The 22842-nt window shown below is 41.6% G+C and overlaps 1 protein-coding gene and 1 long non-coding RNA gene across 24 annotated transcripts in view; one reads left to right on the top strand and one right to left on the bottom strand.

Moving 5' to 3' along the window:
• Nucleotides 1–10985, top strand: part of ZNF385D (zinc finger protein 385D) — a 554298-nt gene extending 543313 nt beyond the window's left edge. For all 18 annotated transcript variants that reach the window (XM_083468253.1, XM_083468266.1, XM_083468263.1 and 15 more), the window contains 2 exons: nt 4103–4204; nt 6374–10985. In XM_083468253.1, coding sequence (XP_083324379.1) covers nt 4103–4204; nt 6374–6607 — 336 coding nt within the window. In that variant the 3' untranslated portion in view covers nt 6608–10985. The remainder of the gene's footprint in view (nt 1–4102; nt 4205–6373) is intronic.
• LOC310690045 overlaps nt 1–22445 on the bottom strand; it is a 133418-nt gene extending 110973 nt beyond the window's left edge. For 3 of the 6 annotated variants that reach the window (XR_014517833.1, XR_014517834.1, XR_014517836.1), the window contains exons 1-2: nt 19655–21220; nt 16183–16265 (exon numbers count right to left, since the gene is read on the bottom strand). This is a non-coding gene — a long non-coding RNA (uncharacterized lncRNA). The other 3 variants (XR_014517831.1, XR_014517832.1, XR_014517835.1) reach the window with 3 other exon arrangements.
• Nucleotides 22446–22842: the final 397 nt, after the last annotated feature.

The following is a 22842-nucleotide window of genomic DNA, read 5'->3' as shown; positions in this document are numbered from 1 at the left end:
TTGCGATACTGTGTACGCAAGTGTGTGGGAAGGTGTGTACTTTTTGCAGAAGACTGAATAATTTTCTCCGAGGAGTATGGCTTGTTTTTGTAAATTGATTGTTCTTTGGACTGGAGAAACATCACCTTCAAATTTTCATTACACAACTTGCATTTCAATCAGCTCAGCAAATCTATATTTCTGTAAAACAGTGTCTTTGTCTATCTTTCGGAATGGTGGACTTGTCAAGGGATTTTATTACAGAAGCTACTCAGACCTGCTTTATGCTGAGAGAAAGTGTGAGAGAACAGAAGGAATAGCCCAATACATTCTGGAACTTATAAGGCTTTAAAAAATCCTGGACAAGGGTGTTCCCCCAAATTTTAATAGAAACTAAATGTGTTGAATTTTTTATGCTGGCTTGTCAAAGGACAATCGGAATTTAGTATGCTGTCCCAATAATTGTTGGTGCATAGTTCTAAATTGCTCTCTCTGACAACATGCTGGTATTATTATTATTATTATTATTATTATTATTATTATTATTATTATTAAAACATTGTAAACTGTCCTGCATTAGAAATTCCAGGTTAGTTCACAACAATGTCCATAAAAATCAGTACGATAAAACCAGAAAATATACAATGTCCACAGTGGATAACAGAAATGCTAAAAGCTAGGCAGTAATAGTAGCAAATGATTGGGAAAATAAATAAGTCTCCAAATAGTGCCTAAAATAAGTCAAGGTCAGCACTTGTCTGTCTAGGGAGAGTTGTTGCTACAGACTGGGTGCCTCCACAGAGAAGGCTCTCCCCGGTTATCACCAGCTGGATTTGGGAGAGGGAAGAGAGCCTGATCTAGTAATCTTAGTGACTAGGCAGATCCATACATAAGATTGTGTACTCTCAAATAACCTGGTCCTAAGACGTTTAGGGCTTTGTAGCAGTGGCATAGCATGGGGGGGGCTGGAGGGCAGCTGTGAAGGACGCAACAGACATGTGCCCTAGCCTCTGGGGCTGCTAGCAGCGCTATAGTGCTGAGCTCACAGGGGCCAGGGTGCAAGCCTTGTTGGGATACTGCCAGGGAGACAAAGTCCATCATGGCCCCACGTCGCCTCCGGACGTCCATCGATCTCCCGTAGACACGCAGTATCAGCAATTAGTGACACGAGCTCCAGAAATAGCTTGCCACATTCCAGGGCTGATGCACGCTCTTATCAGCAGATAATGCACAGCGAAAGATGCACGCAGGAGAGCATTATTTATAAGTTTATTCTGCGTTGGTCAGAACAGAGAAAACATGACTGCCTGCTTCAGTGTTTCAGGCAGCAAGAGAGAAAACGAAAGCAATAGCAAAACATAAACATCCTGTGAACAGGAAAATACGCAGACTCTGTGACTCACAAAGCCTGCTCCCTTTTAAGGTGGAACGGAAATATCCTAACAAGCCTGTGGTGTCCTTCTCAGCTACCCTCCAATTGGAGGGCACCGTGAGAAAGACGCCAACACTCACGGCGCCCTCCCTGTGAGCCCTGCACCACTCACAAAAGCAGCGCTGGGCTCGCAGGGCCAAGGCGCACACCTGCTTGCGGCACCCTGCGAGCCCAGCATCATTTTGCAAGCCACTGCTTTATAGGTCAATAACATCACCTTGAACTTAGCCTGGTGGCAGATTAGCAGTCATTTAAGCAATGATGCCCTGTGCTTACAGCCAGGCTTATAGCCATTTCCTTCTGGGTGTCATCAGCATACTGTTGACACTGTGATCCCAATTCCCCTATGATCGCTCCCAGTGGCTCCAATAGTACCCCTGCAGAACTTCATAGCACAATTGTCAGGGAGCTGAAATAAAGTCACCCAGTGCTACTCTGTAGAACTAGTCTTAAAGCAAGGAGCAGAACCACTGTAACAAAGGACCTTCCACTCCCAGCCCACAGAGCCAGTCCAGGAGGATACCATGGTCGATTACCAAAACCCATTGATAGATCAAGGAGAATCAAAAGGGTTGCACTCCCTCTCTCTCCCAATAAAGGGTAAGACCAATTCAGTCTTGGTCTTGAACCAAGCCTGAACCCAGATCAAAATGGGTCCAGATAATGTTCTTTTACCAGAAAGTCTGAAGCTGAACCAGCATTACTTTCTCAGGCACCTCCCACCCAAAGCAGGTGTTTGTCATAAATATCTGGGGCAAGAGTGAGTTTATTCAGGAGCAGGCATATAACTACTTCTTTAGGGTGTATTTCCCACACCCTGGGCCCTCAAAGACACACACACACAGAGGAACACAGCTGGCTTGAATCAGTCAGAATGGGCAAGGATTTAAAGGTCATATGCCTGGCCATTTTGCTAAAAACACCTTGCCACAACAATGGCATCTAAGTCAGCACGAAGGCATTGCAAACTTGTCACAGTTCCAGCACCCCATTCCAGCACCCCATTCACATTCTGCACCTCCCAGGGTCCTTTTGCACCTAGAATTGCAACATTCCACTGATGGAGGAACGTGTAGAGGAAGGAGGTGAAGAATAGGGGCTGCTGCTGCCAAGAGCAAATCAGCGAGGATGGGCAGAGCTGAGGAATTCTTCTCAGATCTGAGCCAGAAGATAACTCAGTTCAGAATGCAGCTGAACGTTACAAGCTGGGCAGATCAGAACTCCAAACTGCTTACTCCTGAACGGCATCACAACTTTTTTCTGCAGCAGCCTGCTTTGTGAAGAAACTGACGGTCACTGTGCACATTTTCCCATGCAGCAAATCACTACACACAAATGGGCCAGCCCCTGTAGACCGCTGCCATGAAGAGCAGTAGAAAGAGCCTGGTCATCTGCACCAGCTTCCTAAACATTAAATGCCTCCACCTATAAGACCTCCAAATTGTTGACTTCTGGTTGTGAACTTGCAGGAGGTTCCTCTGCAAGATGAAACACTGCAGACAAATTGTTTGCCATATTGAGGCAGCTGCCATTGGGAGCAGTTCAAGCCAGCTGCTTAGATGAGCTTGGACAAAAGCTGCACATAAAGACCAAAAGACGAAGGCAGCTGACAGCTCTGTCCTGAAAAAGTCTGTATTATAAGCACTTATTAAGGGGAAGTTTGATAGCTGCATCTTGGGTGATTAGTTACACCGGAGCACAGGTCTCTATGGTAGAAGAGGAAATCTGGGCAGGTTCAGCTTGCCTTGCTCTGAAGGTAGGCAGAGGGGGAGAGAGAACCTACACTTGCCAAAACATCCTCTTTTGCAGCATCTCATCATTGTATATAGCCATCCTAGAAACATTAGCACAGGATTACAATTTGTGGCTGTTTCTTTCTTTCATGTCTACCCTGCTTTTTTATGCTGCTGCTGCTATCGCACCCTAAGGATCAAGTCATCTCACAAAACAATTAGAATTAAAACACTGCAGTACAATAAATAGCAAAATGGTTCACGGAGGAACGTTCAATTTAGCTGTTCCTCCTAAACTGTGTGGCTTCCATGTTGTCCCCAGGTGGCCTCCTGTTTAGACCATTTTCCAATTCCATAGGAATATAGGGAGCTGACTTATCAAGAATCAGACCATTGGTCCATCTAGTTCAGTATTGTCTACACTGACTGGCAGTGACTCTCTAACGTTAACACTGAGCTACAGCCTGGTTAACTCAAGTAGAATGTGCTTGTTGGAAACCGTCCTGTGGCTTTTGCAAAGAGCCGTATGTGATTCCTCTAAATCAGGGTTTCCCAAACTTGGGTCTCCAGCTGTTTTTGGACTACACTTCCCATCATCCCTGACCACTGGTCCTGCTAGCTAGGGATGATGGGAGTTGTAGTCCCAAAAATGGCTGGAGACCCAAGTTTGGGAAACCCTGCTCGAAATCAATTAAATAAACAAATGTAGGTGTTTTCATCATGGCAGATAAGCCAACAAAATTATTATGATGCATTAGAGAGAAAGAACTCTCTTTCCAAACATATAAAACTGTGATAATGAAACGGATTTACTATTGCGACTAATAATTTTGGTATTGGACTAGGTCGAGCAAATTGGATTTTGGGTGACCAGAGGTGTTTGGTGCTGAAGCCAATGGAAAGCGTGTTATTTATACAATAACAATAATAAATAACAACACTGCTTGCTTTCCAACAGCACATAAGCAGTAGAAGGCACAAAGACAGAGCTGCTGGAAAGCCCCCGAAACCCAAATACAGTCCCTACAACAAACTCCAGAAGGGAACACACCCACTTGGGGTAAGCAAATGGGTTTTCTGAGAAGTTCCCCGTGGGTGTGGGTGGGTGTTATTGTTGGACCTTTTCTGTGGTGGCTCCCCATTTGTGGAATGCTCTTCCTAGAGAGACTTGCCTGGCACCTTGGTTACATATATCTGGGCACCAGGCAAAAACATTCCTCTTCTCCCAGGCCTTTGGCCAATTAAACAATCTATGGTCTTTTAGACAGGGGGTGGGGGTGGTATTGTTTTTGCTTGTTACTAAGTTATTTTTGTGTTTTTATATTGTAAACTATCCTGTGATCCTTGAATGAAGGGTGGTATAGAAAATTTAATACTACTGCAAATAATGATTAATGGAAGACTGGTTCAGGTGTGTATTGGCAGGACTTTTACAGGCACAGAAGCTGGGCTTGTGAACAATCCTGGTCATGTTGTTTTCATGGCATGGTTGTCCTAGCACTACTTAAAAGCATCATAGAGATTTGGGACATTTGCAGCCATGGATCATGTGGCTTGACTGGGAATGAACTGAGCAACCTAATTCCATCTTGCTTCAGTTTCTCTGGTGCTGAATCACAGGTCCATTTCACTACAGTCTGTAAGGCTATTTCCTCCCACCCCCACCACAAGAATGCATGAAATGTTTGCATTTAATTTGCACACATTTTAGACACCTATGTCACATGCATTTTTTCAGTGCTTTGTAATGCATTTTATGTAAGAACGTTTTGCATGCATTTTTATAACGCAGAATATGCTCTTTTGTTTGCACTATTCGTGCACAAAAACTGTATGAAAAAATCAAGGTGCATTATCTGACTAGGAGTTGTTTCTGACAGAAAGGAGCATTGCCAGTCTATTGCAAAAAGCAGACCAAATAGAATCCTGCTCCATTGTAGCCTTGACTGCAAACCCCTTGATCTCCAGCTACATAGCGAGTTGCCTTGGCTACAAAATGATGTTTAAAGTCAAGCTCCATGATCCTAGGCAGCAAATTGTTTCACTTCCAGCTCAGAAGAGGCCCTGGGACTTCTGTGTGAAAGGAAGCCATCAGCTACTGGCTACCTCTTTTCCATTTTCCCAAGTTTGGGAGAGACTATCAGGGAAAGCAGAGCAGATTCCTTGGGCTTTTCCAAGTTTTCTAACCTGATACTTAGGCCTCCCAATGAGGTTTCTCCAAGTGTTCAGTTGTAGCAATTGCAAAGCTCAATTAATTTTTGAGTTTGGCCAGAGGAGGCTTGCCTATGATTCCTAGGATACTGAATGTGAAGAAAATAGAGAGACAGAGCACTGAGCTAGCTGGGAGCCACTGTCACGTTCTCTTGGCCTCTTCTGCTTTGTTAAGAGAATAAAACTAGTTATTCCCACCAAATTTAGACATTCCCCCCCCCCATTCACTGTGAAGTAAGCAGGGGGAGGGATTCCTCCATCTTTTGTAGGCCTGGGTGAATGTCAGTCTTTTTGTTTAAGTTAAAAGATTACTTTTAGCTTTTAAAACAATTCCTTGCTTCACACTCTGTCTCCAGTGCTCTGCAGACGGCCTCCCTGGTCAACACACTTCATGGAATGTCTACAGGAGGGCTTTGGAGTCTCTCAGATCTCCTATGGACATTCCAGAAAGCACACCAACAACTGGAAACCACAGAGTGCTGTAGAGTTAAAAAGAAGAACACCACACTCCTTTCCAGGGCTTATTTCTTTTTTTGCCCCTCCTCCAATGTATGGTGGAGGAGGAGAAGAAGACAAAATTAAGCTGAAATTAGATCACTGTCCTGAGATGCTTGGAGGAAGGAAGGGTGTGGGTCAAAATCCACTAAGTAGGAATGTAACTAACGCATCAGAAAATAACCAGTATGTAATAATGATGACCACAGGGCTGATAATGTGGGGTGCTTTAGAGAGTGAAAATGTAGCAGTCAGTTTTGGGATGTAAAACAAGCAAGCAAGCAACTCTTTCTCAACAAAATTCCATGTCCCATTTTGTCAAGTGTCAAAGCAAATTTGTAGCAAAAAGATAACTTCCACACTTATCCTTTCTTCTTTTTTGTCTTCCTTTAAAACTTTCGATTCACCTTTCTGCCTGAAATGCCACTTAAGTATTTTATACACCACCCCTGAAAAGCTGTCTTCATTGTGGGTAATCTGCACAACTAATACTTGTTTGTTTTTTTCCCTTTTTCTCCCACAGGTGAAACTAGTATTTTCAAAGGAACCTTCAAAACCAATGGCTCCACGGATTCTACCAAACCCACTAGCAGCTGCCGCAGCAGCTGCTGCTGTGGCTGTAAATTCCCCTTTCAGTCTTCGAACAGCCCCACCAGCGACCCTCTTTCAGACTTCAGCACTTCCTCCGGCGCTCCTTCGACCTGCGCCGGGGCCTATACGGACCACCCACACGCCTGTCCTGTTTGCTCCGTACTGAACTCCGGGAAGGAATTAATTGTACTGCAATAATTTTTCAGAGCAAAAGCAAAACAAGAACAATGAACTATGCAGTGTTAATTTATAGTTTAAAGTAAAACAAACTATATATATATATAAATAAATATATAAAAATAAAATTGAAGAGCTAGGACTTTTGATAAGAGACCCGAACAAATTCTAAAGAGGGGAAAGAGGCAGTATTTTCTCCAGATGAGAATTTTTCTTAAATATTACCACTTTAGAAGTAACCATTCTACCATTATATATATATATATATATATATATATATATATATATATATATATATGAATGACTGTGCTTTTTTGGCGCATATCTCCCCTGCAGTGTCTTTCCTGCTTATGAAACAGCAAAACACAATTGTCTCAAGGGCATTAATCGGTTCCAATGTACATAAAATACTTAATTCTGTAGAATAAAAGGGGGAGGGGTGGGGAACAGAAACACTGTGAATAGTAGTACTCTTACCAATGCTCCTGCCAAGTCAGCATTTCCTATTTATCTGAGTAAAAGTAGATACAATAGATGTCTTGTTAAACACTAGTATTGTGTCTCTATGTATGCCACTAGGTTCACAAACCGAGAAGAAGTAAATGTTATCCTCTCTCTCTCAAGTGGTTTGCCACAAATGATCATAGACCTAGGTAGCAATTGTGGTCTACAATCCTATGTGCACATAGTGTGGGAGTCAGCCCCATTGCACATAGGGAAACTTGCTTCCAAGTACACGTGCCTAGGATTGCAGTGTTAGTCTCTCTCCCGTATTCAAAATTTGCCAACGAGTCACGTTCAGAAAAGAGTACAAGGAACGACGATTTCCCTGCAAGCACTGAATGAGCTGCACTAGAGCCAAAATCCGTCCAGCAATGTGCAGCAAGACCTCTTAAATTCTTTTCAAACAGCAGGTCCTCTATTTTGCCCTTCTTGCATCATCCCAAGCTGCTTTTTTAAATTGTCCAGAATTTTTAATGTACCTTGCAGCGTTATTTAAAGGGACTAGGGATTCACTATCCAGGAAAGAAGAAGAAAGTTATGCTGCTCTTGAATTTCCCTGCATGCTTGCCTGGGGACTACTGAAGAGACACAGTGTGCGCAAATTGCTAAGTGGTAATAGAGACCTTAACCTGCATTAATCTGAACTTGCATTAGCATTATCAGCAGCAACCCATGAGGTCACAGGCTAGAGGAAACTGGCCTTTGCTCTTCAGCCAAGAGTCAGCCATATGTGGCAGTGTGCAGCCACCCTGTGCAGCAGACAGTGCACATTGCTGGCCTCGCCACTCTTGCCTGCAACACCTCTATGAGATGGTCAGCAGCAGGGACATGGGACCTTCCCTTACCTCAGGTCACCTATTGATGCTGGCAGCCAACTTCTATCTTGGACTGCACCTGTTGCTGTTGTTTTTTGCCATGTCCCCACTTTAATGCTACAGCCTTTGCCAAAGATTTCTGGAAATCAACCTTTGGTGAGGCACTGAGAATTCTCCTTTGAGGATCCCTGGATGCTCTCCTGTAGAACTAGACTTGTAAAGTCTGGTGGAAAGAGGAAATGACAGCTAAACCAGTTTAGGACTGCTGAGTGGATAACATCAACCTCATGTTACATGGAAGTTACTGCATATTTCCCAAACTTGGGTCTCCAATTGTTTTTGGACTGCAACTCCTAATGGGAATTGTAGTCCAGAAACAGCTGGAGACCCAAGTTTGGGGGAACCCTGTGTCAGACAGTAATAAAACTGAGCATTGGTTAAAGACATAGGTCTTGTCTAGGAAAGGGAGCCAAGCTTGTGAAATATTTTGCTTCACCCCACACAAGTGAGCAGACAAAGAAGGAGCATTTGTTATGGGGGTTGTGATATGGGTTAATAATGTACATTGCTACTGATATGATCCATTTAAATATATGTGAAGATGTGTCTTATGAGATAGTCACATATACTTGTGTGGAACAGGTAGAACCCTTGAACCCTAAACCCTGTCCCTGGCCTTTATGTAGTAACCTCTTCAGGACACATGTTCACTGTGAGGGTTTGAAAAAAATGAAGTATTGGAGATCTATAGAGCTATACTGTATATATGCCAGAGTTAAAAAAAAATAACTTATAAAGAATATATATATATAATAGTTATATATAGCCATTCAGTTTTAGATATGGGTCAATAAGTGGTTGGCAACAAACAGCAGAGAAGATGGGAAAGGAATGCACATGTTTTGAATCTCTGATATTTGCTGCTGACATTTTTCCCCCCACAGAGAGTTGAAAAGGATATTATAAATAATATGAGATGATCTGCTCAGTCAGATTCAGCCATACTGATTTGCAGCTGCAGTGCCTGCAAGTAGATTTTAGCTACAAAAAAGTAAACCATATTTTTTGAATTAAGTGGGGAGCAGGAGATTAAAGGCTATTCATAAAATGCTAGTGATGCAAAACATTGGCCATAGATTTGCTAAAACATTCACATGTTTTTAAATATTAGCACTTGAGGATTTTTATGCTTAGAGAATATTGACCAAGAGTTATTCATTTGTATTTACTTTTGTGGGTTTGTTTTTTTTAAAAAGAAAAAGCTGTCCACTTATAAGGGGTGTATGTGTGTATATGTGTCCGTCCATCACACACACACACACACACTTTGCATATGCATTATGATAAAGTAAAAGGAGGAAGAAGGAAGTTTGTGCTGGTCCAAGAATAAAGGGTTGGGTCCAAAGGTGCCCTTTTGTGAAGAGGAGAGGTTCTTCCATTCTCAGAAAGCTACTTGCTATTTGCAGAAGTGGATTAGAGCCAATGAAACCCTGCCCCCGCCCCCGCCGCATTTGTTCAAAGGGCATGGGGGCTGCAGGAGGAAGTTAGATCTGACGGCATGGAGCACTTGATCCAGCCCATTATGTGCCTCCAAAATCCAAAGAGATTCATTTTTCTTTTACGTGTTAATTTACAAAGATAGCTCTTTATGAACAATTTTAGAAAAAAATCACCCATTTTACTTGCAAATGTTTGTGCCTTGAAGATAAAGCACCTTTTTTTGTTTGTTTGTTTTGTTTTTGGACTGTCTTAATCTTTAACCAGATATAGGAAGTCAGTCGAGGAATTTAGTGGTCTTCATGCACTTTCATTAAGCGAAATGCTTGGCATCTTTAATATGAGGAATTTCAAAATTCGTGCTTCAGGATGCTGAATAACCATTAGTTCCCTGTAAGCTGATGAATAGATTTATTCCTAAAGCATTGGGATCTTGCAACATAGCACTTTTGGAAATAATACTACTATAGAAAGCTTGGTCCAGTGTCCCATAAAAGTGAGCACAAATAACCCGTTCTGACCACACTAATTAGACCAGTAACTGGCCCTGATTCCAAAACAGCCTGTTTCTTCCCATAAGTTGCTGACTTACAAATCCCATCGTCCCTGGCTGGGACTGATGAGAACTGGAGTCCAATGACTTAAGGAGGGCCACATATTCCTCTCCCCCCCCCCACTTTACAGCTTGAACACATTACAGCTATTATTGGGATGCTACTGAAAATAGCCTTTCCATGGGAAAATCGCCTCTGTCCTGGATGTTCTGTTTAGAAGTGCTTTTCACACAGATAAGAGTTACCACATTCTGAGTCACTGGGGACATGGAAGTGGGAGGTACTGTGGCCAGTACAGGGATTATCTTCTATATGGAAGCTGTTTTTGACGGCATCTCCACGACAACTGTGAGATGTGCTCCAGCAATATGTCTCGCCTTTTTTTTTAACGATGTAGCTGCAATAAGGACAATATCCTCAGCACTCCGGCATGTGCACACATGGCAGTGGTTTTTCAAGCCAAGCTTTATGGGTTTTTGATTTTTTTTAATTGGCCCATAGAGCCTCTGCTTGTGGCCACAGAAGGAAACCACTGAGAACCTAGCCATAGAGTACTGAGGATGTGCCAAAGGCAGGGCTGCCTTGGAAAGGATTTTTCACATATGGCATAATATGCAAAACTGAAGTCATGCTACTGCTCTTATCAAAATGAATAGATTTGTTCTTTTAATATTTTGGCCTGTGGCATGTATGGAGGCACAGTACAAATGGCAGAGATAATCAAAGTTTTACTAGAAATAAAAGAGTCATTCCTACTCTTTTCATCAGCTGGTCCATGCTCTTTTAAGTTGCTTAAATCTCTCTCTCCCCATCCTCTCCTTCTCTTGTCATCACAGTGCGGTATGCAAACATTTCTCTTTCTCTCTGTCCCTATCTTTCTCTCTCTCTCTCACTCACACAGACGAGTCTCTCGTAGACTTCAGCTGTAAGCAACAAACAATCATTTTTATGTCTCTTATTCACTACCTAATAAAGGATGAAGCCTAAATGTTAAGAACGCGTGGAGGATTTTGTGCATTGCATTGTCCCACTGCATGCTGACTTGCTGAACCTCTCTGCGTAATGAGCGGAACAACTGCCATTTGGATTCTGCATCGCCAAACTTGGGTGCTCCTGTGCCTGCCTACCAAGTTTGGAAGCTGCCCCAATAATAAGATGGTGGTTTCTGCATACATGAGGGACTTTCTAGGTATGCAGAAATTAAAAACAAAGCACCATCCCTCAAGAAGATGGAAGTGTACAAGGGTGTTTTGTTTGTGACTGCAGAATCAATGTAGACAGTGGAAACTATGAGTACAATTGAGCAAAGGGATGAGGGTGTCAGGCAGGGGGGACGGGACTGGTGAACAAAACTGAAGGAGAATTAGGGCATTGCCGGTCAGAATTTGTAAATCCAACAGTACAAATTAAGACAAAAAGGGTTTGGGGAGGGGACTGGGGGAGGGGGGGCCTGCATACATACCACCAAAGCTCAATCTTGGAAATGTGGTATGCATTTTCTCATGACTGCTAACCCCATGCATCACTCATCCCAAGCTTTTCTGACTGATACTGCGATAAATGGTAGCCACAGAACAGAAATGAATGTTGAGCGATGAGCAAAAAGGAAATACAGTGGTACCTCAGGTTACATACACTTCAGGTTACATACGCTTCAGGTTACAGACTCCGCTAACCCAGAAATAGTGCTTTAGGTTAAGAACTTTGCTTCAGGATGGGAACAGAAATCGTGCTTCAGCAGCTCGGCAGCAGCGGGAGGCCCCATTAGCTAAAGTGGTGTTTCAGGTTAAGTACTTAACCCGAGGTAAACAAGGGATGGATACAAATTGACATGGCCGTTTCTTCAGATATGACTGGTTTCTGTATGGGAACCTGTTTACTACCTCATTGGGGTAGCTCAGGAGTCACTAAGATGATGCTGTGCTGTCCTTGAGGTATTCTCTCAACATCTTTTAAGTCTCGGAGCACTCCAACTTACTGACTACTTAGTCGTTAGATGGTGAGGACAGTTACTTCCTCTTCCTTGAAAAGTACATAATAAATTATTTACTAAAAAACATGGAAATAGAGGAGGAAGTTGTAAAATACCTGTGGCAATATGCTGAAGAAATGTGGCATTTCTTGATATCACTTTGATTAAATAATAAAAAAATTCAGAATAGCATGATTCTAGAAATTAGTTACATCAATCAAGAACCTATAAAGACATAAGAAGCTGTCACAGACTGTCAATCCATGGTCTATATGACTATTCAGGGGAGAGCAGGCAACCACTATCTCAAGGAAGAGGCTCCCCCTCCCTTTCTATTGCCTGAGAAAATTGTTAACAAGAGTTAAAAGAAAACCACTTGGTGGTTTTGATCCTGTTAAATGAAATGAAATGAGGGTTTTCTACATATTTCAAAAAGTGGTTTGCCACTGGATGATGATCTTTCTGTCTTTAGCTGTCAGGCATCAAAAGGGATATTTGGAAATGTTGTTTGCTACAGAAGTACCAAGATAAGCTACTTGTGTCCCTTTGGTTTTCAGGTCCTGCATTTAAAGTAGATATTGGGAAAATGTGATTGGAACATCACAAAACCTATGACTGGGTGCAAGCTAAACTTGCTGCTCTGGTCCAGCAACTGGCCCTCCTGAACCCTTTCTATGCATAAGGAAGGAGAGTTGAAGAGAGGCACATTGTGGTTGGAATATATATCCAACCACTCATGAGAGCAGAGCATTCACAGATGGAGGAAAAGGTGTACAAAGTCTAAATGAAGCCTTCTGCAGATGTGAAGGAATTGAACAAAACCTTCAGAATGCATTTTCTCTACCACTGAGTTATGCCCTTCCCTCAAGCAGTCAAGCAAAGGATCCAAGCAGTAAAACATGGGTAAGGGGTCAGTCTGATAGTGGAGAAAAGATAAGAAGGAAGGTCTAGTAACTGGATAGCTCAGTCGGTAGCTCATGAGACTTTTAATTTCAGGTTCGTGGGTTCAAGCTCCACACTGGGCAAAAGTTATTTGTGTTGCAGGGGTTTGGACTAGATGACCCTGATGGTCCTTCCAAATCTACAATTCTCTTATTCTAACTGGAACAAAGAAAAGCCATGAGAACATATCTCACGAGCCTCTGAAATGTTGAAATCAAGACTGGATACCTGAGGATGTAGTATCAGGAAAGGAAACAGGGCCTGTAGAGGAATAATCAACAGTTGCATTATGTGTCTGAAAGGGACAGAGTCACTATTCTGTAGTCTGCCTATCTATCTATTTACCTACATAAGCAACTGAAGACCAACAGTCAAATCCAACTCTCTGAGTTGCAGGTACCATTCTAGAACAGCAAAAGTTTTGTTGGGTAGTATTTGTGGGAACAGGACTTGGAAGCAGTCTGTTGAGGAGATTGGGCCTTTGACCTGCCAGCCTCCATTTCCTTCTAAAAGTGCCTCTTTGGCAAAACCAGTTGCCACCTAAAGGTAAGTGAACTACTAAGTAGAATGAATTATTTGAGCCTGTAGTGAGGGTCATTGGTGGTCTTAATATATTTTCTGAACCTTGTGCCACCCTCATAGGAAATTTGTAAAAGTTATATGGTTTGAAAACCCATGTGTGCAGGTTGAGACAGGTTTTAGATTTCCCCAGGGCAGGGGCCTATAACCTTGTACTTGTAAAGCACCAAGAGCATTAATGTTGCTATATCATCTTCATCATTTTTCTCCTCTTGGGAAATGGAAAGAAATCTCATCCCCCTTTCTCATCTGCATTCACTAAGAAAAGTGTCTGGAGGATTGAGTGAAGCTCCTGAACAACATGGGATGAAGATGAAATGAAATTTGCTGGTGATGGCAGAAGTGGGTGGGAACATTTTCTTCTGTGAACATCCTTATATTGGGATCCAAATCAATGGGCTGTATCCAATGGTAGTCATACTCAAAGTAGACCCATTTGAATGAATGGTCATTCATTGAATGAATGGTCCTTTAACTGGATACAACCCAATACAGTTACTAGTGATAAACAATAATATGAAGGTATCCATATTAAATGTAGCATGTAATATGTTATTGAAAGCTTCACACTATTCAATAAAGTCCAAACACCCATGGCCATAAATAAATGCATATACAAAGAGCTGCAGTTTCCATTCCCTCCTCCTTTTTGAACAATTAATTTTCCAGCCATCAGCTCTATGGAGAATAGGCTTCAAGGATTGAGCCTCTTGGCTCAAATCCCAGCAGGCCAATAGAAAGAACAAAGAGTTTATTATTTTATAGATTGACATAATTATTGAAGGCCAGGCTCATGAATTCTGCATGCCAGTGGATGTTAATGTGGACTCTATCTGTCATTTACATGGGAAGCACATCACAGACTCCGGCAGGAATACAAAGTGATCTGGATGGCTTTAAAACAACAGCATAGCAAGGCAAAATTAGTGGTGTATGTGGGCCATAGGATTTTAGACCGACCTTCATTTGTTATTTTTGTCTTGGCGAAACACACACACTGTGTGACTCACACGCTTTGAATTCAACAATGCCATTTGTCTTAATACACATGATGTAGAACTAAAAACCACACAGCTCTAGCTATCCAGGTAACACGTGGACTAGGTCTCATTTACACAGCTGGCCAAAGCAGAGGATAATTGTTTCCTGGCTAGAGAGCCTCCTTGGTTCTAGGCACCATAAAAGAGGCCGGCGCAACTCCAGAAATGTGTTTACAATTGACCATGATTTATTAAACACAGCCATTCTCAAACAACCAGGATTACAACTCATCCAAATGCTATTTAATTTTAAAAAATAATCTGTAGGCTGCTCTTACAGCTCTACACAGATGAATATGCTACTTTTATGTTCTCAGTGCAATCTTGAATGTGTTTAAGAGTGTGAAAAGTTTGCACGTCTCTTCTCATTTTCTACATCAAAAACCCATTGCAAATGCTCTTAGGCAAGCAAAATGGACAATTCGGGGGCAAGAGACTTTATCACAGTGGCCAGCCCCACCCTAACCAACGCACATTCATTGAACAAAGTTTGAACTACGTGAGCAGATGCTTGAACATGCATTGGTTGGGTTGAGCCTCTCACCTGCACAGCCTTGTTCATTTTATGTGCATGAGATATTTGTAAGTATTTTTATATCACCCTTCAATCATATTCCAAGAAAGGTTTTCACCTCTGAAACGGCATTCATTGTGAACACATGAAGAGGGCTTTGGCACCATGCAAGCAAACCCCGCCTTCAACATCCTCATCTCTGCTTCCCTGTGGTGAGCAGGAAGGCCTTAATGGAGGTTGTAGGCATATTCCGTTGACTGCTTATAAGCGTCCCGACAGCTGGGGAAGGGTTGTGACTTGCATTCTGCCTTTCTTGCTCAATACAAGGAAAATCCAAGTAGAGTGGGTGGTGTGTAGTGGGGGTGGGTATATGTGTCCTTACATGATTTAGAAAATGCCCTGTTAGGAATAACCCCTAAACACAGCCTCCGTCTCCAAAGGTAACTTGTTTACAAGGTCTGTCTGTGTATTGTGTGCAGGTGTCTCTCCAGACATAAGAAATACTATTAGATGCAATACAAGACAGTGATATTCTGTACCTGGAAGAGAAGTGGGGATTTGGGCTGGATCTAGACATATCAAAGAAGCGTTTCCGCTAAAGACATTGTAAACTCATATAGGGAAATCCAGTAGGGAAAGACTGGACTCCACAGCGCCATCAAGTGTCACATTGTTATATTGCATATACAACACATATAAAATGCTTTTTCTTTACCAATTTAGCTGTTCCTTCTGTGCACTTGCAGTACTATGACATGCAGTACTATGTTCCTGCTTCTAAGATTCCAATTTTAACATAATTTTTATAAAGGTCCTGGAATTCTGGTCTCTACTATACATGCACAATGCAGCCCCACCCCCATACATTTGCAAAGTTTCTGAATGTCAACTTACATTGGCATTCAACTGCAGCAGATTCTTCAGAGAATGAAGAGGACAAACTTAGGCATGTAACTGCAAATCAAACTCTAAAATCATGGAATTGCAAAGTTAGAAGGGAACCCAAGGGTGATCTATTTCAACACCCTGCAATGCAGGAATCTCAACTAAATCCTATACGACAGAAGGCCATCAGACCTCTGCTTAAAAACCTCCACAGAAGGAGAGTCAACCACCTTTCAAGGTAGTCCATTTAAACAGCACTTACCATCAGAAGGTTCTTCCTGACGTTGAGTCCGACTCTCCTTTCTTGTCACCCAAAGCCACTGGTTTGGGTCCTACCCTCCAGACCTGCGGGTATGCAATGGTAAACAAATTTAATAAATGATTATGACGATGTTAAAAACACGCTTGCTCCATCTTCCATGTGGCAGCCCTTTAGATATTGGGAAATGGCTATCATCACTTCCCTAAGTCTCCTCTTTAACAGGATGAACATACCCAGTTCCTTCAACTGTTCCTCATAAGGCTTGGTTTCCAGACCCAAGAGTCTTGTGGTACCTTAAAGACTTAGAAATTTATTACAGCATGAGATTTCATGGAGTAGGGCCTATTGATGCAACAAACTAACATGGCTACCTTTCTGGAAATGTAAACATAGGTCAACTCTTTCTCTATTTTGCCTGATATTATTCAGCCTGACTTGGCAGTGGTTCTCGAGGGTATCAGGCAGAGGTCTTCCCCAACACTTGTTACCAGTTCCCTTCAGTTGGAAATACCAGGAACTGAAACAGGGACATTTTGCATGCAAAATGTGTTATTTGCCCACAAACTATAGCTCCCACAGCTTGTTGGTCAAGTTAGGTTTATATGGGGCTGCCATATGTGTCTGGGGTTTCCCAGACATATGCAGGATTCGGCCTTCGCAAATCATGTCAAAAAGCTCAACAAAAAGCTCATGAACTTTGGTGTCCGGATTTTCACTTTTCTGAATATGGCAACCCTAGGTTTATTGAATGCATGCTACTTGCAAACAAAACGCCTGAAAATGATTTATGATAACAAAATAAAAAATAAAAAACATAAACATATTTAAAACATTGCCAAGGGGGTGGGGAAACCCCTATCATTGGTGCTTCTTGATGTTCGGTGGTTCCCAAACCCTTTTAAATATTGCTGAACAGCAATGGATGCATTATTTACAATATTGCACTATTCCGTAACTAATTGCTAAATTTACTTTATGTAACCCAAGTGCTTAGATTGCCAAATGATCCTTAGTGGAATTAAACAAATGTATTTGGTGATAATTTGCTACAAATGAAAAAGTGTTATTTGAGACACAGAGACAAAGGATGGAGAGAGAAATATCAGTGTTAACACCTGCAGAGCTATAGCACAAAAGTCTAAACTTTTGCCTGATTCACATGTGCCACAAATGCATAGAATAGCTTCACAGGACACAAGATGGAACACATGATAGCTGACCTTTTTTAGAAGACTTGCTCTTTAGGCAATGTATTCCCAACATACACTGCTAGTGTTGCTTTCAGTTCTGGAGAGGACTGTCAATAATTAATTGATATTTGAGAAAATATTTCCCTGTCTAAAATCAGGCCATTTTTATCTGAGAAATAATTCTTTCAAAACAAGCAAGCAGGCAAACACTGGTATTGGCCTAGGCCTAAGATTCTAGTGGGAATATATTGATTACTAATTATAAATTTGAAACCCAAATCCAAACAAAGGACTTGAGAATGATTATTTTATGAACATGTTGAAGATTTGTTTATTATTTAACTGTACTATTTTCTCCATTGACTTCAATGGGAGATAGGTACATCAAATCACTGCTGGGTTGGACCACAAATCTATAAATCATTGGAAAAAATACCGGAATATTGAAAAAATACTGGGTAGAAATTCCCAATCCTGTTCAGTGACTATTTTTAAATTTTTAAAGAAGATTCCAACCCCCTCCGGTTCTGCATGAAACTAGACCATTAAATATATATATATATTAGAAATATGAAACAGCTTTTTAAAATTTCATCTGCATTTTGCATATTTTTGGACATTCCCCAGTTTTCCTGCCCTCCATATAATTAGCATGTGTTCAAGGTTCCATGCCCCACCTGCCTGTTCAAATGAATTTCATGAAGTGGTATGAATTAATCTTGGTTGTTGCTAGGTATCTTCAATCTTTTATGGGACTGGTCCTTATGAATAATAAAAGCCAGAGGACAAAAGGTTCTCATAAGTAACTAGAAATACCCAGGTGAAATAGAAGTGCTTTAAAACTGGGGGAAGGCTAGGCAGATGCCAACAGAAGGATTCCTTTCTCGCTTTCTGAAATAAGATGATGTATTATTTGCCTGGGCAATCATCTGTCAAAATAGATTCATCATGCTCAGTTGCTAAGCGGTCTTTTACTTAGAGAGGCAGCTTGCGAAGTGCAGATTTTTAATAGTATTGGAAGCCTAAAATAAACACCTCATTTTTCTTGGTTTGAATAAAATTAAGAGTTTCCCAGCAGTGCCTTCCTTTTTAACTTGTCTCCATACCCTCATACCAAGTGAGCATCCTCATATATAGCCTTGCATGAATTTTGAATCAAGGCCTCATATCAACACAATTAAGATTTGAGACGCACATATGTACTCCTTTTATACCCCAACTTTCCTTCAAGGCGTCACAACAACAGCTGTGGGTCTGTTCCATTCCCCATGCACAAACATACATTTAATTTTCAGGCTGAAAGATACTTGGTTGGCCCAGCCCTGGTGAGCAATGTGGATGAGAGGAGATTTGAACCCAGGTCACTGAGGTCTTGGTCTAACCCTTTAATGATGACTCCACACTGACTCACACAACACAGTGTGAAGAGGATGTATGGCAGCTCCAAGCCCTTCCTTCCCACCACCTATGACCAGACAGCCAGTACCACTCACTGCATAAAGAAATAGCCAACACATTTTGCTGCCTTAGGTAGACTATAAATGGAGCCTCTCCTGTTTCAGCATCTGAGGCAATAACCTCACAAGCATTTCGCTCCCTGTCCACCCCCACAGCAATGAATTATTATTATTATTATTATTATTATTATTATTATTATTATTACCTAATTAATTCCAATTGTGCATCACTTCCAAGAGGGAGAGATTTCACAATACAATAAAAGCATATGTAAAATAATTAATTACATATACAGAAACAGATTTAAATCAAATACTGACTGGGATAAAAATCTTCACTTAAAAGTTTTGTTGAAAGGAAAGCCTTCAATGAGCTCCAAAAATATTAACAACAGCGTCTCTTTTCTCAGATTCATATGCCAGCTGAACACTTTTGCTTCTTTGTTCAGGCATTTACAGGGTATTAGTGCCTGGCTCTGTGACTTACATTTTATTTTTTTATCGCAAATAACAAGATGATCTATCTTGTAGTTTGCTGCCCTAAGCTCCTTGGGGAGGGACGGCAGGATATAAATTTTATATATGGATTTGGTTTCAATCTGATGCCCCTGGTCTGATTTTGCTCTGCACTGAAAGGGACACCCACCCACCCACCCAAAAATGTTGAAATAATAAATAAACAAATAACTAGGCACCAAAAGAAGGATAAGGAGCTAGCTAGTAGGGAGTCGCCAACAAACATTGCAAAAGGCAAGCTTTCAAGATGGAACCGTTCCTCAGGAGTGAAGGTTCAGCGTTATTTGTGTTAGCTTTTCGTCACCTTACCAAAATGCAAGCCCTGCCAAGAGCACTATGGCGTTGTGGGCACCGATGAGCGCCACATCGACACCTTAGAGCTCTCCATTTCACGTGACAAGTTCCTGTCAGACCATAACAGCTTGCATGATGCTATCAGGCCACGCAGACAGACCACAGGCAGAAAAATAGACTGTGGGAACGTTAACAGCTGTGTCGAAGAGACAGTTGGCCACGGAGAGGGACATTTGTTTTGCACTGCTCCTGCATCTTTTGCAGCAACCTGACATAAATATTTAAGCTTCCCCTGCTAATTTTCTCCGCCTAACTTCTGTTTAAAGTGCAGAAGCAGCGCCAGTAATAAGGGGTAGGGAAAACACACACACACTGGTTTTGCTCCACTTCTATACAACTGTTATAACAATAGGAGTACTGTCCTTTTCTCCATATATCGTTTCTAAAATATAGTCCTCAAGGTGCATATCAAATGGGGAAAGGGGTTTTTAAGTGCATACCCTCCAACATTTCTCCAATGAAAATAGGGGTGTCCTATTCCATTATTATTATTATTATTATTATTATTATTATTATTATTCCTTGCCCGTCTGACTGGGTTTCCCCAGCTACTCTGAGTGGCTTCCTAAAAGCATAAGAAAACATCAAGCATTAAAAACTTCCCTGTACAGGGCTGCCTTCAGATGTCTTCTGAAGGTTGTATTGTTACTTATCTCTTTGGCTCAGGGGTGGCATAACTGATCATACCCTCCAACCTTTTTCTGATCAAAACAGGGACATCCTACCATACCCTCCAACTTTTCTCTGATGAAAATAGGGGTGCCCTAAGGAAAAGCTGGACATTCCGAGATCAAATTTTTTAAAAAACGGGATGGCTTCTGTAAATCCAGAACTGTCCCTGGAAAATAGGGACACTTGGAGGGTCTGTAAGAGCTTAGAATTATTTTAGGCCAAGGTTGGGGAGCCTGTAGGCCCCCATATCCTGTAGGACTCCAAGGCCCATCAGCCTTGTCCATCAACCATGCTGGTTGAGGTGAATGGGAGGTGAGGAGGGCCACAGATTTCCTGTTCTAGTTTTAGGGCCTAACTAAGAGAGGGCCTGTAACTGAGCCTTTCTCAGGCCTGGCCAGAGTGAGTTAGCCGCCTCAGCAAATTGTTGGTTATTTAATTTATTATGATTATATTGGTATTAACAGAGACACACTTGTGGGATTTCTGCCTCTGGTGTAAAAACAAAGAACCTTGATAGATTCTTTGAACCTTGAGACTTGAGAAGCGAGAGTATCATTTTCTGCTCTACCTCAGGCAGCAAACATGGTAGGCAGAACTCTGCCTTCCCTACCAACAAAACCCCTGACAAAGGATGTCCGATTATGAAGTTTTTTTTTATGCACAAATGCAGAGAAAGTGAGGAAAGATCCCAAATGTGCAGTTTTCTCATTAGATGGTATCATCAGTACATTGCCGCTTGAATCGGAATAGCAGCTTTGATGCAAACTGTGCTTCATGATGGTTTACAGAACTAAAAGCTTTGTTGCACCACAGTAGGATTCAAAATGTTTTGGCAAAAAAAGGAAACCTCCTTACATCTGAGGCCAAAGCAATTTTTATTCTTGGCTTCCTTAATTAACATCAAGCTCAGCGTAGACAGAGTTGCCATGCTAAATAAATACTGCAGTATTTGTAAATATGGAGCTGTTTTTGCCTTCAAAATAGTTATACTGTAATTTGGATATTCTGACAGGGAGACTAATTCTACTGGAAGTCCGTCTCGGTTGCGCTATCTTAACCGTAAAAAGTAATGGTCCTTAGATTTAAATCAATTAAAACATTATCATCATTATTATTTTAAAATTGCTTAAGCTTATTTTGAAGGGAGCCTGCAGTTCAGCAAAAAGTCTCTGTGGTTTTACACAGATGGGGCCAAGCTGTGTCTTTCAGTTTACGCTGCTGTGTTTGTGAGAAGGAGGTGGCAAGGCCAAATTCCAAGCCACCAAAGTGAACCACCATTGGCCAGGATGCCTTCCACCAGACCTCAGTCCCTGTCCCATCTTAAGTCATTGAGGCACCAATCTGTCTCCCACCCAAGCATAAGAATGTCGGCTTCTTTTCTTTGCAATCATAAGAATGAGGGGGTTAAAAAGTTGGTTTTCATTGCTAGCTAATGGGAAATTAAAAATTTACATGCTTCTAATGAATGAAATAAAATGCATAAATTTAGGCTTGAGATAATAGTTTCCCCACATACTTTTAAAAAGTAAAGCTGAACTAACAGTGTGGCCAGATATGCAAGTTGGCAAATTTATGCGTATCGACCAAACCAAAGCTAATGAAGGTGGATGTTTATAGTTTGGTGAACACTGACCTTGTCACTTCCCATGTAGCTCCAATTAGTGTGTTCAAATGTGGCATCACTAAGTCAGCCCAAGAGCTGGTGTGGTTTATTTCCCACCCATTGGAATATATGAGATGGTATTTATGTATATGTTTTTGTGTTTTAAAATGAAAAATATATGAATGAACAGGGTAGAAAGAGGGGAAACAATCCCCTACACACATACAGTGGTACCTCAGGTTACAGAAGCTTCAGGTTACATACGCTTCAGGTTACAGGCTCCGCTAACCCAGAAATGTTACCTCAGGTTAAGAACTTTGCTTCAGGATGAGAACAAAAATGGTGCTCCTGTGGCGCGGTGGCAGCAGGAGGCCCCATTAGCTAAAGTGGTGCCTCAGGTTTCAGAACAGTTTCAGGTTAAGAACGGACCTCCAGAATGAATTAAGTTCTTAGCCCGAGGTACCACTGTAGTTCCCATCGTGACAGCAGAAACCCTGCAAGGCATATGGAAAGTCAGTTCATCTGCCTAGGATTCTCCCTCCCCAGCTCACTTTTTAGATGGTTTTACTGGTGTTGAATGTCACTGTATCAACCACCTTAAGAACTTTGCTGAAAGGCGATCCACACCGTGATCAACTCCCACCTGGAAACCAATATCCCCACTGTGGAAGGACGTGTGGATCCAGAATTGGCCTCCACAGTCACTTAAGGACTCATTATCAAAACCGTGTTTATGGAAGACAATCTTTCTCGGCTACGAGTGATCGCCAAAGAAGAAGAAGAAATAATATTCCAAATATATCTGTTAATAAATCATGAAACAGACACAGCTGTTTTTATTTTAACCACACCATCATGAGGGCAAGAT

The sequence above is a fragment of the Podarcis liolepis genome (genome assembly GCF_965112155.1).
Source record: "Podarcis liolepis genome assembly, chromosome: 12".
Taxonomy (NCBI): Eukaryota; Metazoa; Chordata; class Lepidosauria; order Squamata; family Lacertidae; genus Podarcis; species Podarcis liolepis.
This window is presented reverse-complemented; position numbering and strand designations above follow the sequence as displayed.